The sequence below is a fragment of the Tyto alba genome, unplaced genomic scaffold (assembly GCF_018691265.1).
Source record: "Tyto alba isolate M040663 unplaced genomic scaffold, T.alba_DEE_v4.0 Super-Scaffold_2, whole genome shotgun sequence".
In the NCBI taxonomy this organism is placed as follows: Eukaryota; Metazoa; Chordata; class Aves; order Strigiformes; family Tytonidae; genus Tyto; species Tyto alba.
The window spans coordinates 77,526,200-77,538,999 of record NW_024881282.1 but is presented as its reverse complement, the minus strand read 5'-3'; the positions used below and the strand labels follow the sequence as shown (position 1 = coordinate 77,538,999).

Genomic DNA, 12,800 nt, shown 5'->3' with positions numbered 1-12,800 from the left:
CATTTCTGATGTTTAATCTCAAACAATTGGTGAAACTTTCCCTTTTGTCTACAACACACTCTTTATTGCCCACATGTCATCATAATTTTCCTCACACATTCAAAGTAATCTCATGCCAGTATTATAGTGGTAATATAATTCTGATAAATATTTTTCTAATTTGTGTTTTGCTTGTAGAATTTATAACTATTATGAAAACTACTCAGCCATACTGATACTGGATAAGAAAAATGTTCAGACACGGAAAATGAAAATGAAGGAAAAATAAGTTATTCTTGTTATTAAATATACTCAAGAACAGATATAGTAGCCACCATCTTGGCAAACACACCTACCTGAAGTGTTTAAAGTAGGACTCTGCTGCTTGTGTTAAGCATCAGTTCCACCACTTCCATGAGTGAGACAATCACATTCCACTGTGAACATGTGAAATATCAGCAATAATTACTTAATTAGTCAAAAATAGAAAGGGTTTTTGCAGTTTGCTGTAGATACTGATAACCTACCATGCTATGTTTACCATGCATTTGTGTTTCTCCAAAGGTAAAAAATGCACAAGTTATTCAAACTTTGGCAGCCAATTATAAAAAAGCTGCAAGTGCTCAATAAAACTAAAGGAAGAAGGCACTCCCTACAATCTTCCAAGCTGCAGAGGGTTATCATATGTCTCTTCCCAAAATAACTAGGAAAAACTTCTTACTCATACAAGATCTCCAAATGTAAGGGTTTTAAGAATACTTTGTGGAGACATAACTAAATGTAGCTTTGGACAGTTTTTTCCTGTCCAGTAAAGAAGCATAAATAATTATTTCATAGTTGGATTTTGCACAAAGTATTTTCCAAAGCTTTGAAGTATATTCTTTCACTATTTGAAGAGCAGAATGGAGAACCTGAAAGAGTCTCTCTAGCAACTCATCCTGGCACTGCTTAACAGGACCCCAGGAACACCAGGTAGCAGGAAAATGCCACATCATGTTCTCTTTGCTAAGTTCTGAAAGCAAAAGTGAGCCAAAGGGAGCTAGAAAGTGGGGAAAATTCTCCAAACTCCACATGGGGTATTATTTAAACACACTGCTGGGATACTTGCAACTCTGCAGCTAAGACCACAAAAACACACAAGACCACCTGCATAACTGTCACATCTAGCCTTTGCAGTTCATCATGAAAAGCAATATTTGATAGCTTTTATCTTTTATTATTTAAAGCAGATTGTCACATGGCATGTCATATCCATCTTTTTGTGCTCACTCTCACACTGAACAAGAGAAAAAAAAATTTGGAACAGGCTCTGTGAATGCTTTAATATTCTTTCAAAGAAAGCAGGTTTTGTTTGAATCAATCTCAACTGTTTTACCAGTTATTCCACAGGGAAAATATATACGTCTTCTTCTAATAAATTATGTGAATTTATGTGCATAGAAAGTGGAGAAAGTCATTAAAAGGTTTTGAACAGATTTTTCACTAGTTTATATGTCCCATACAAATTACATTTAAATGTCGATTTGGGAAAACAACATCTGCCCAGAGTAAACTGACATTTTTCCTCTTTTTCCATTTTGTTAATCAACCAATACCTGAGCAATTATTCATTATGAGTAACAACATTTGATATAGCACTTTTTCTCCCGTAAAGAAACCCAGAGCAAACTCTGTGTAGTGGGACTCCACTGCGGACCTTAAGTGTATTACTCCCGGTGCTTAGATCACACAGCAGTGAGGAACCTTTGATAATACACAGACTAACTAATTTTAAGTCAAAAGGACCCTTACATGGAATTAATTTGTTTAGATCTTCTACATAATGTAATCTATATAAATTCAACACTCCTTATAGACAGATTGTCTTGATCTGAAGATATCAGGTAGATCATCGTTAGATCAGGATTCTCAGGTGTATCACTCCTACGCAGGTAGGAAACATCTTACCTTCCTACCAAAGGCAAGGAAGCATCTTCAGTCACACCCACAGAGGAGGAGCACAGCTTTCAGACACACACAGATCTCTTCCCCTGCACTGAATCCCTAGCTTAATTTCAAAAGAAAGGGAAAATCACTGCAACATTCATGGCACTAAATTGGAGGCTCAGTGTATATATGACAGGATTTTGTTTCTTTGCTGCCTAGATTCTCATCGGAGCAGTAATTGCCATGGGCTCAGCAGACCGAGATGGTCGTCTCCATCCTGGTGATGAGCTGGTGTATGTAGATGGGATTCCAGTGGCCGGCAAAACCCACCGATATGTGATTGATCTTATGCATAACGCTGCCCGAAACGGGCAAGTGAATCTTACTGTGAGGAGAAAGGTGCTACCCACGGGTGAGTGAAGGCTGGGAAAGGTGAAAGGAGAAACAGATCTCAATGCTGGCAGCACAAGCAGCTGCTGTTTAAAAAAAAAAAAAAAAAAATATATATATAAAAAATTAAAATCAAAGTGAATATTTGTGTCATTCTGAAAAAAGAATAATTGTAAATATGTGTTCTTTGTTTCTGTGACAAAAACACTACAGCTGAGTGTTGTTTCCTTCAGAAGTGTAAATAATTGCAACCCCGGTGTGGTGATCATGAGTGCTCTGGATTTGTTCCATGCTGTCTTGGTCTGTGCTGTCTCCTCTTGTCCAATTTTGGGACAAAACGTTCACCTAAGTTAAAGATGTTAAAGCTGACTGTGTCAATAAGCAATCAGAGAAAGGCTCAAAGACTGTTAACTGTTTAGAGCAGGAACTCATTTCACTCTTTTATGTGTTAAACGCCCATTTCTGGTCTCACTGATGTCACTCGGAATTTTCCCCCCCTAACTGCAAGGCAAGCTGACTGAAAACCTTCTGTATGGCAAAAGTGGCTCCTAGGAACAGGGCCGGATCCTTCCTTCAAGCAGACACATTCAGAAAATAAACCTAAACCAATATGAAGAATTGGAAGTAAATTAAACCTTTAGACTAGCTTGGTCACAATTACTGAAAATCACTGGAACCTGGAAAACTGTGTGGCAGCATCTATTAAAGCCTTAATGGGATAATTTGCTGCCATTCGATTGCAACCTTTGCTTGCTCAAGGAAAGAAGTTCAAGAACTTTTAAAACATTTGTGGTGAGTACACTTCTCTGAGGCACCAGAAATGAGCAAAACCACGTTCCCAGACTGTCCTGTCGTCTGCCTTCCCGTGCCCTAGATCCGCTCTTGTTGCCTGCACCGTTCCCCTTCGCTCCCCTGCCAAAAAGCTGCCCTCCCACTCACCTTCGTCTTCGCAGTCCCCCTCCCACTGCGGCACCGCAGCTCCCTGCCAGCCGCGCTCTCGCGGGACTGACTTTCTTCTGTTACTGACTCCAGAGTCCTCCAGCCAGAAAGGTCCCCCTCCGCCCGGCGCGACGCCCCCTCGCAGCTCCCCCAGCTCTAGGAAAATGGCCAATAACCAAGGTAATCCGCCGAGTGCTTGCGAATAGCACCTTTCCTGGGTCAGCCGGCTGTACAGACTGCAGGCAAAATTAGCAAGAGGGTTAGCACAGAATGAATGCCAGCCTTGGCTGCTGCTTGTTAAATATTAAATAAAAGGGTCTATTAGACACTCTGGTCTCCTGGCACAGAAAATGAAGCAAGCTGGTAAAACACCTGGAGTTATTCTTGGGCCTTGAGAGTGCCACACCGGGGAGTATAGTGTGTAACTCATTAATGTTTAAGCGTTTCAGGAGCTGAACAGGATTTTAATTTGGTGTGTTACAACATAAGCTATGTGGAAGCGTTTTAAAATGACTGATGTTGGGCATGACTGAAAAATGTTATACTAACACATCAGACCAATTGATTTAGTGTGGATTTCTCACTAGCGTGAATGTATACAACAGAAGGATCTGCGACTTTCCTTGCCTGCCTGATATCTGATGTACGTATCTTAGCCATTTCCTGGAATTACCATTTTGCACAGATACTTGCCCAGATCTGGAACAGAAAATCACCATTCACAAGCTCTGGGAAAAAAAATTATTAGGAAAATATGGCATTCAGAACAACATGGATTGAAATGCCATTTTTTCACAAGCAGAAGCAAAATATAATTTTTCTGATGAATATCTATTACACAGCTGACAACCAAATAGCCATTTAAACTTTTCTTCCTTTATCTTTCTTTTCCTATACTTAATGGCATTCAGTTGCATTCTTTTATGACCAAGCCAGATCTTGGTCATTCTGCAGGGTAAGATAATTTCATTTCTATTGCAGCCATACTGACATAAACAATATTCAGCTTTCTGAAACATGACAGCCAGAAAATGAGATCTCTCTTGTCACTGACTGTGGCATTTAGTTGCAGATTTGGTTCAGTAACTCTTGAAGATTTTCAATTCTAATGTAGGAATATAATAATTGTTTGTTTTTCTTCCTCTTTATTCTCTCTAATCACTTTATTTCATAGTTGCAGAAGGACTGCTAAAGGACACACCTGACTGAGAAAACAACAGCTTGTCCTTGGATGATGTTTATTTTATTAATATATACACACTGAAGGTCTAATTTGCAAGCTCTCTTCCTAGGATGTATGTGTGTATGTGTAAGCTCTTCGCATGTTCAGTAGAATGACTCTGCCACTCTCATTGCTCTGAACAGAAAGCATATTACTTACATTCATCTGAAAGTTTTCTATTAAAACTGTCAATAAATGCTGATTTGTGTAAACAACTTAGATCTGCCAGGAATATAAATCTTTTTTTCCCATCTGGAAGTGTATCTTTACTGTTTTCAATTGCCAAAATGCCTGTACTAAAAAAGTGTGTAATCCCACAAGACTTAACTTGTTCCCTATTCTTGTTACTATAAAGCAGTACTGAAGAGTGGATGGACTCCATTTTCATTTATGCCCTTCTGAACTCACCACACGAGCATTTTCAAACATTTAAATGACCACTGCTTCTGTCATGACACCCACAGAAAAACTATTTGTTATTATTTTTCATTGTATAACTGCTCTGTTCTATGAACATATTTTGAGCATGTTAATCAACTTGTAAGAAGAATATTATGCAGCTAATCCTAATTACTCTATGTTAGCTGCCTGTTTAAATTCTTTTAATCCAAACACAAATAATATTATATTGGATTAGACGGTCACATTTTTCTCTTGATGACAGATCAACCAGCAGACAAGGGAATAGTGCTTGTTAATGTTTTTGGAAACCAAATAGCCACTGTTTCTTACTTTCCTTTCCTCCCTTGTAGATAGCTTAGCAGTGAGTGTTCACGCTTGCGTTATCTGATAGACTTTGAATGTTTTGCATAACTGTAGATTCCTGTCTCTGCATCTATTACAGCTCCCAGTTTAATACTTGCGGTAGTCTGGGCTATAGGCAGTCAACTGTATTCATGTTGCACTGGCAAATGTACTGTAAATCACAGAACCACTGAGCAAGTCAGACTGTAATACTGGTGTGAATTATGTTGTAGGAGAACCGTGCCCAGAGAACGGCAGAAGCCCAGGCTCGGTGTCCACTCACCACAGTTCTCCAAGAAGTGACTACACTACGTATGCTAACAGTAATCACGCTGTCTCTAGTAGCAATGCTACACCCCCCGAGGGCTTCACTTCTCACAGCCTGCAAACCAGCGACGTGGTGATCCACCGCAAGGAGAATGAAGGCTTTGGATTTGTCATCATCAGTTCCCTGAACAGGCCCGAATCTGGGTCCACAATAAGTAAGTAAATCACACTTTTCAGTTTATATTTTTTCCAAGTTCTCCCCAAATTTAAATAAATAAATAAATAAATAAATTCAAACATGACATGCTAATTAGTCGCTGCAGAGGTTAAAACTGAAGAGACTCTCAAGGTTGCTTCCAGGGGCACCGTTTGTTTGTCTGTTGTGTCTTGGACAAAACCAAAGGTTATTCTGGCCTCTGAGATCTGTGCTTCACACACTTATTTGGCTCTCAGAGTATGACAGGATTCACCCAGAAGGTAGATTTTCTCTGTTCCTATATTCCAAAGAGACACGTTGCTTTACTTTTTTTTTTTTTTTTTTTTTTTTTTTAATCAAGATGAAGTTCAGAAAGTTGAAATAAAAGCTTGGATTGCAGCAAACCCCATGTCAGCAGTTGTCCAGTTAGGGCACTGCAGAAGCAACTGGGAAATGGGAAGACTCGTTAGACACAGGTGCAGAGAGGCTGATTTTTTAACTGGCTGGAGTATAGATAATGTAAAAGTTACAACTGAGTACAGGGAGATGATGTATATAGTGGGAAGATATGCCCTTAATAATTATAGCTCACTTTCTGTCCAGAAAAGTAATGTTTGCTGGAGCTCAACTTTGATTTGCTTTAATACAGGCATCTGGTTCCTTTTGAGATGTTCTGGGTACATCTAGGGAGAGGTCAGGCAGATGTGACATTGGACCTACAGGAAGCTCAGACCCTTTGATTGTGGCAGCTGCAGGTACAGGGGCACCTTTGGGTGTTTCAGATGGCATTTAACCAGCTGAGAGCTGAGCCCATTGGAAGGAGGAAGTATAAGAGGCTTTATGTTGAGACACATCCACATCTCCCACAAAATACATCTGAAATTGTGAATACTAACCACTGCTTAAAAACCAAGACAAGTGAGAACATTTGTCAGTTTGCAACTTGCAACCTAATGCAGTCCTTGCCTTGCATTCAAAACATGTTTTGAAGAAACTGATCTTTTACCCAAAACTGGTTCCTGAGGAAATAAAATCACAAGTTCAACTTTTAGGGCCAGATTTCACTCTTCTAAATTCATAATAGAAAAGCGACTAAGACTGTACTGGGAAAGCTGTATCTCACAATAGCAAATGATCTCAGAAAACTTCTTTGCAGTGTTTCATGATCATGCAGTTATTAAAATAGTTGCTTTTCATATTACCTCAGCTGAATTTTAGAATTCCATGATTGCTAGAAATAGTATTTTCACAAAACCATGGATAATTAACCTCTTGAGACTCCAAGTTTTCACTTTATTGAATATAATAGCCAACTATAAGTTCTTTGCAGAAGATCAGACAGGAAAAAAAATAATCCATAGAGGACATTGAGATACATACATATTAATCAGTTGTCAGTCATTAATTTTTCAAGAAAGTTATTTCAGATAGGGTTTGTGGTTGGAGGAGGTGGAGAGGGAAAGAGGAGAGGAAGAGAAAGAGAAAATGCCCAAGCCACCAAAAGTTCTGTGACTGGAAGACAACAGACTCAGGTTAGAGAACTTGCTTTGGCTCTTACCCTCCAACATGTACTTGTGATACTTTTCTTTATCCCAAAGCAGCTACATAAGTAGCCACTGTTGAAGCTCAGTTGAACATCTCCAGTGGTAAAAGAAAATTAGTCTGCTGTGGAAGTGACAAGTGAATTTATTCAAATAATAACTGCATTGCATTTCAGTGATCCCAAAGAGCAGCAAAATCCTAAGTTTAGAAGAACAGCAATGAACCAAAAAAATAGCATTTGCTGTAGACAGTGACAGAACAAAGAACACCCTTCCTATGTAAATTCTGTTCCAAAACTATAGTAGAAAAAATAAGCTGAAAATGACATAATCTGTCATCAGTAATAAAAACAGCCTAAAAGTCATTGACTATGTGTAGTTTAAGGGAGGTTCATTTTCTTTACATAACTTTTATTTGGATGAATTTGTGCTATATTAAAAGGAGTATAGCCAGTATATTGAGGGAAAATTATTGTCCACTTTTACTCAGAACTCATTAGGACCACTCTAGAATACAACATCCAAGTTTTGGGCCCTTTGGTAGAAGACAAAACAGAAAAATTTCAACAGCGGCTACTGAGACTTCCTGAGGTCCCTCCCAGCTTGAAATAACCTGAAATCCCTTGATTAAAATGCACAATCAGGCATAGAAAGTGTATTAACAGCAGGAAAGTATCAACTGGGTGTAGGAGGTGTAATGTCCAAAATATACCTTGCATCAGTATCAAAATATGGTTCTACATGGCACCATGTCAAGCACCTTGGTAGTCATTCACTTCTCATAGCAGTAGCATGTTAATTTGGTGAAATATTGTACTATAGTTCCAGTGTTTCTGGCTTCAGAGCCAGTGCACTTCTTGCCAGCTCATGTATCCCCATGTAGCGCAGAATGGTGCTGTTCAGATGTACCCTAAACATACGCAGTTAAATGTTCATGCAAAGCAACTCTGAAAGAAAAAAAATGGGCAAAATAGGTCAGAAAAGGGAATATCTTATAACGCCAGACACGACTAGGAATAGCATAGCCTAAGAAGTCATCTCACTGGAAGCATCCTCCAGGTAAAGTGAAGAAGAACTCCTGTGATTTAAGAGTATTTATTTTGATAACTCTTCCCTTCTCTACTTTCTTGTAAAAGCAAAAGACTTGAGGGCTTGGAAGCGTAAGTATCATCATTGTATTTATTCAAGACGGCAATTAATCATGCACTGAAATTATTTCTCTTGTTTTTGAAAGCACACTTAGCTACTTTGCAATCCAGCAAATTACAACAGTCTTACTGAGTACATGAGCATGAACCTTGAGTCACTAGGTGCTTGTAGTTCAAGCACTGTTAAAATTGAGTTAGTCATTCCAACAGAGTTTCAGCTAGCCTCAGAGCCACAGGTTCGTGGGTTTGCTGCTTTGCAGTTATCCTGAAGCTTAAGGGGTTACACAAAGGCTCACCCTCTGTTTGCCAGTCAAGTTAAAACTAGCTCTGACTGTGAAGCTGTAGGACCACCCCATGAATCAGAGTAGCAGTGCTCCAGCTGAGTGCCACATCCCTTTCTCACCCTCTGATGTGGTGTGCACTATGCTGCTCCCACATAGACTGTTAGGAGTGCTTCACACTCCCTCTGACCTATAAAAGAACCATAAAAGGCTCAGGAGCTCCCAGAATTAAGGATGTCATTCTTGTTCCAAGAGGCTTAAGGTCTTGGTCAACTTTTCTCTCAACATGTTTTGCAAGAGGTTTGTTGTCACTGCTGATCTACAGACCTGCCTTTGCCTTGCATAAATTTTCAAAACACTAAGTGCATTTTTTTTACCCATGATACAGGTGCAGAGTGAGGGTAAACTGCAGCCATAATTATGGAATAGATTATTTTTTCACATTTTGCGAGAGGCAGCACTGTAGTAGCTGTCATTTTAATAAATTACTGTTGAGTAGTTTGGAGCCAGCCTTTGGATCTGATTGTAATTTTTATTTACTGGTATTTGCTTAAACATCCAATTCCTGTGGCATACTTCTCTTCCTGTGTTCTATAATGGTAGAAATTTGTCTCCCTTTTGCCAAAGCATTGCTTGGGAAGTTCTCTAACCCAGCGCAGGGAATTATCTTCCACCAAACTACGGTTCTGATGTGGGGGAGATCAGGAGTGGAAACGAATTACAAGGATTGAGTGAAGACATTTGACAGGGCATAACAGGGGTGTAGACAAGGTCAGCCATGCTTCAAAATTACATCAGTAAAAGAAGACAAAATAGATACATAAATAACTGTGTTTGAGTGGTACGTCCAGGAGCAAGTCATTTTGGTTAGTGCAGAGCACAGAGGATCTTAGAGTGCTGAGATTAAGAAAAGAAAATACACCTGGTCAGGCTCCTGACCTGTTCCTAATGAAAGGATTAACTTCCTCTGTCCCTAAAACATATTATCATGCTTTCCTCTAGATCCTGTCCCAACATTAAAGGGTGCTTTGTCTCTCGTCCCTTCTCCAGACAGGCCATCTAAATTTGACCTTATTTTGTGCTATCTTTTGCTATCCAGGCTACACATAGTTTATCAAAATTTTGTCATCTCCAGTGGGATTTTTTTAGAGGACTCAATGTCACATTCCCAGCTGAATACTTGGAAGCAAACTTTAGTTTTTCACTTTTGGTGTGGGGTAGATCTGGACTGATTTAACTTCACAGATCTCTGGAGATCTTACCAGGCAACCACCCTTTCCCACCAAATTGCAAACATCTTTTAGATGTCCTGGTTCAGTGGCAGAGTTAAGTGGCCAACTGAGCAAACTACAGCCTATTTCTGGAGTACTGTCCTGAGGAATACCTTCATGCTTCCCCCAGTAAAAATACTTGCAGCACATGTGGTTCTGTGAGGAAGGGCTCCTCCTGGGGCTGTCGCCTCTGAGTCCTCAGCATCCTGCAGCAGCACATGAGGCTATGGAGGTCCAGCTGTTTCCAGGGTGCCATTGCCTCACACAACAGTACTGTGTCACGTTACAGCTAAAATACTGAAACTGAATTAATTGATCTACTCTTTTCGTTGCATTTAGGATAATACTCAACAGCGCATGTCCTCTGTGGTAAATCTCCATTCTTGTGGAACAGTTTAGCGTATCAAGATAAGTTCGCTATCTGTATCCCATGGAAAAGCACCTGCAGCCAGCAGGAAACGGCCAAAAGAAGATTTCTGGTTGATTTTGTCCCAAAGCTTTATGGAGTACACTTGTCTCTACCTACTTCATATCTTCCCTCTGCTTTTACTTCATGTGTTTGGGATGCAGCTTCCTCTAGGAGAAGAACTTGTGATCCCCTGTAAATCTCGTAGCACCCTAATTTCTGTAGAAAGAAACCATGTGTTTTAAACAGATTTCGTTAACTGACAGCTTCCAGTGAAATTGGAAAACTGGCAATATTTCCATTAATTTTGCTGTAGCAGATACTGTCAATTAGCACAATTATAAAGTGTAAACAAACTAAAAATATAAACATTTTTTTTAAATTAAAGGCAGATGACTATGCATACTTTTTATGATCTTCCTCCTGCTTAGAAAAAGAGGAATTGTAGATTTAATTTGCTCCTACACTGTATATGCCAATGACTGCTGGATTTTCAAAACATGATAAACCAGAATCTAATGAAGGAACTTCCTCTCATTTCTCAAAATATGCTGTCTTAACTAAAAACCATAAATCCAAGACAAGCCTCTGCTGACTGCAGAAAACAGTGTTCTGAAATAAGTCTCATTCAGCCCCAGAGTTTCTCTGGACTCCTTGCAGTTTAGAGATAAAAAACAGCTTATTGATCAATGATAACTATGTGATCTGAGACAGTTTGCGCTGAAATTTCACCCACGTTTCTTCCTGAGTAAAATGGTACCTGGGGACAAATTTTTCTCTGACCAATTTGCAAATTCTAAACAAAACAGAGCTTTGGAAATTAGGATGTCTGTCTATCCCACCTTGGAGATCTTTGGAACAGAGCAGTGAAAACCCACCAGCAGTGAGTCCCCTGTGGAAGATACTTGCGACTTGTGGGCAAAGAATCTGGTTTCTCATTTCTACTTAGCTCTGATACTCAGGTTTGAGCTTTTCTTCTGCCTCTTCAGCTACAAAAGCACACTTTCTAAGCTTGTTTAACTGATAGTATAATTTGGAGCTGAAAGAAATTGTTACATGATTTAGTTTTTCAAATCAATATATGCAATCAATAATAGTGAAATAGCCTTAAGAAGTGAAAGAGATTTTTAATATCACTGAATATCATTGCTGTGGCTTGCAGACATAAAACACTCAATTGACTATTTGATATTTTTTTGAGAATAAAGCACGGAGGATCTTAACCACATCACTCCCCTCTCTAGATGACTTCTGTCCTCCAGCGTGTTCCTGAATAGGTCATTTGGACCTAGTGCTGCTTTTCTTGTGTTTTCAAAGAACAAACTCTGCAAGTTTTCTTAGCACAAACCTGGGAAGGGAATCAAGGTTTTTCTAATGATTCCACAGGGCCCATTTTGCTTTCATAAGAAGCCTGAATTAAAGTAGCTATGTTCCATTAATTTTTTCTTAGATCTTCATATTTCTAAGGCATGTGCACTCCTTCTCAGCTAGCTACTTATGCCTGTGCTATGCAAGTAAATATGCTCCATATCAGCACACAACAGGATTCCATTCATAGGTTCATTAACTTTATAAATAAAAGGGATTATTGTCATCTGCAACTATGCAGCATGCCACAAATTTCTACTTTCCAAATGCGTGTCACATAAAATAGCCCATCAATTTCAGGAAAGTATTTTATCTTGATACTAATATTAGTCCTGATAGAAAGTCCACCACACTCAACCTTCCCAAATTTTATATTTTTTCAGTAGCAATGAAATTACAGATGTTTACATTTAATATATGCTCCCAATTAAAATCTGATATGCCAGAACCTGCTGGTTGAATGAAAACTCTTGCACCTTTTGAGAATTGAGGATATAATAAATATTCATGTGATCAGCTGTGTAACATTGAAAAGGACAGCTGGCTCATGAAGGTTCATTTGCTTGGTTTACTAGCTATATCCATTAACGTTAGAAAAGATTGCAAGAATTTATCTTCCAGAGGGTTTAATAGATAAAGTAGAGGTTTGACTTTTTTCCCTTTAGCTGATCATTTTTGACATTTAGCTACTATATTGGGGAAAAAAACAGGAAAGTTGTTTTCTACAAAATACATTCTCAAGTTACGTCTAAAATTACTGAATAGATGTAAAAAATAATCTTGATATAAACCAGAAGAAACATTATTTGTTGGTAACATCTTCTTAGAATCAGCTATTGCTAGCATATGGGTCTCCCAAGTGAGGATAAATCATTTTTACTTCCAAAAAGCAAAAGGCTGATAGATATATACAGTGTTAGAAGCAGTATCTGTATTCAGCAACTGCTCTGGCTTTGTGTACAACTCACCCAAGCATATGGACCCTCAGATTTAACAGCACAGAATTTACTCTTTCTTTTTTATGACAGGAAGGTGGGGGAAGGATGTTAATTTGGATCATGAAGAGCAAAAGTGGGTGATTTTATCAAATAAACACAGTGATATAGAGAAAAAGAGTGTATT

At 38.9% G+C, this 12,800-nt stretch overlaps 1 protein-coding gene across 12 annotated transcripts in view; it reads left to right on the top strand.

Moving 5' to 3' along the window:
- The window catches only part of MAGI2 (membrane associated guanylate kinase, WW and PDZ domain containing 2), a 794,831-nt gene that overhangs the window by 692,647 nt on the left and 89,384 nt on the right, over window positions 1-12,800 (top strand). For 8 of the 12 annotated variants that reach the window (XR_006165279.1, XM_042792123.1, XM_042792119.1 and 5 more), the window contains 3 exons: window positions 2,125-2,317; window positions 3,328-3,414; window positions 5,434-5,682. Coding sequence is in view for 11 of the 12 variants with exons in the window: in XM_042792123.1 (XP_042648057.1) it covers window positions 2,125-2,317; window positions 3,328-3,414; window positions 5,434-5,682 (529 nt within the window). In the remaining variant the exon portion in view is untranslated. The remainder of the gene's footprint in view (window positions 1-2,124; window positions 2,318-3,327; window positions 3,415-5,433; window positions 5,683-12,800) is intronic. The other 4 variants (XM_042792122.1, XM_042792121.1, XM_042792127.1 and 1 more) reach the window with 1 other exon arrangement.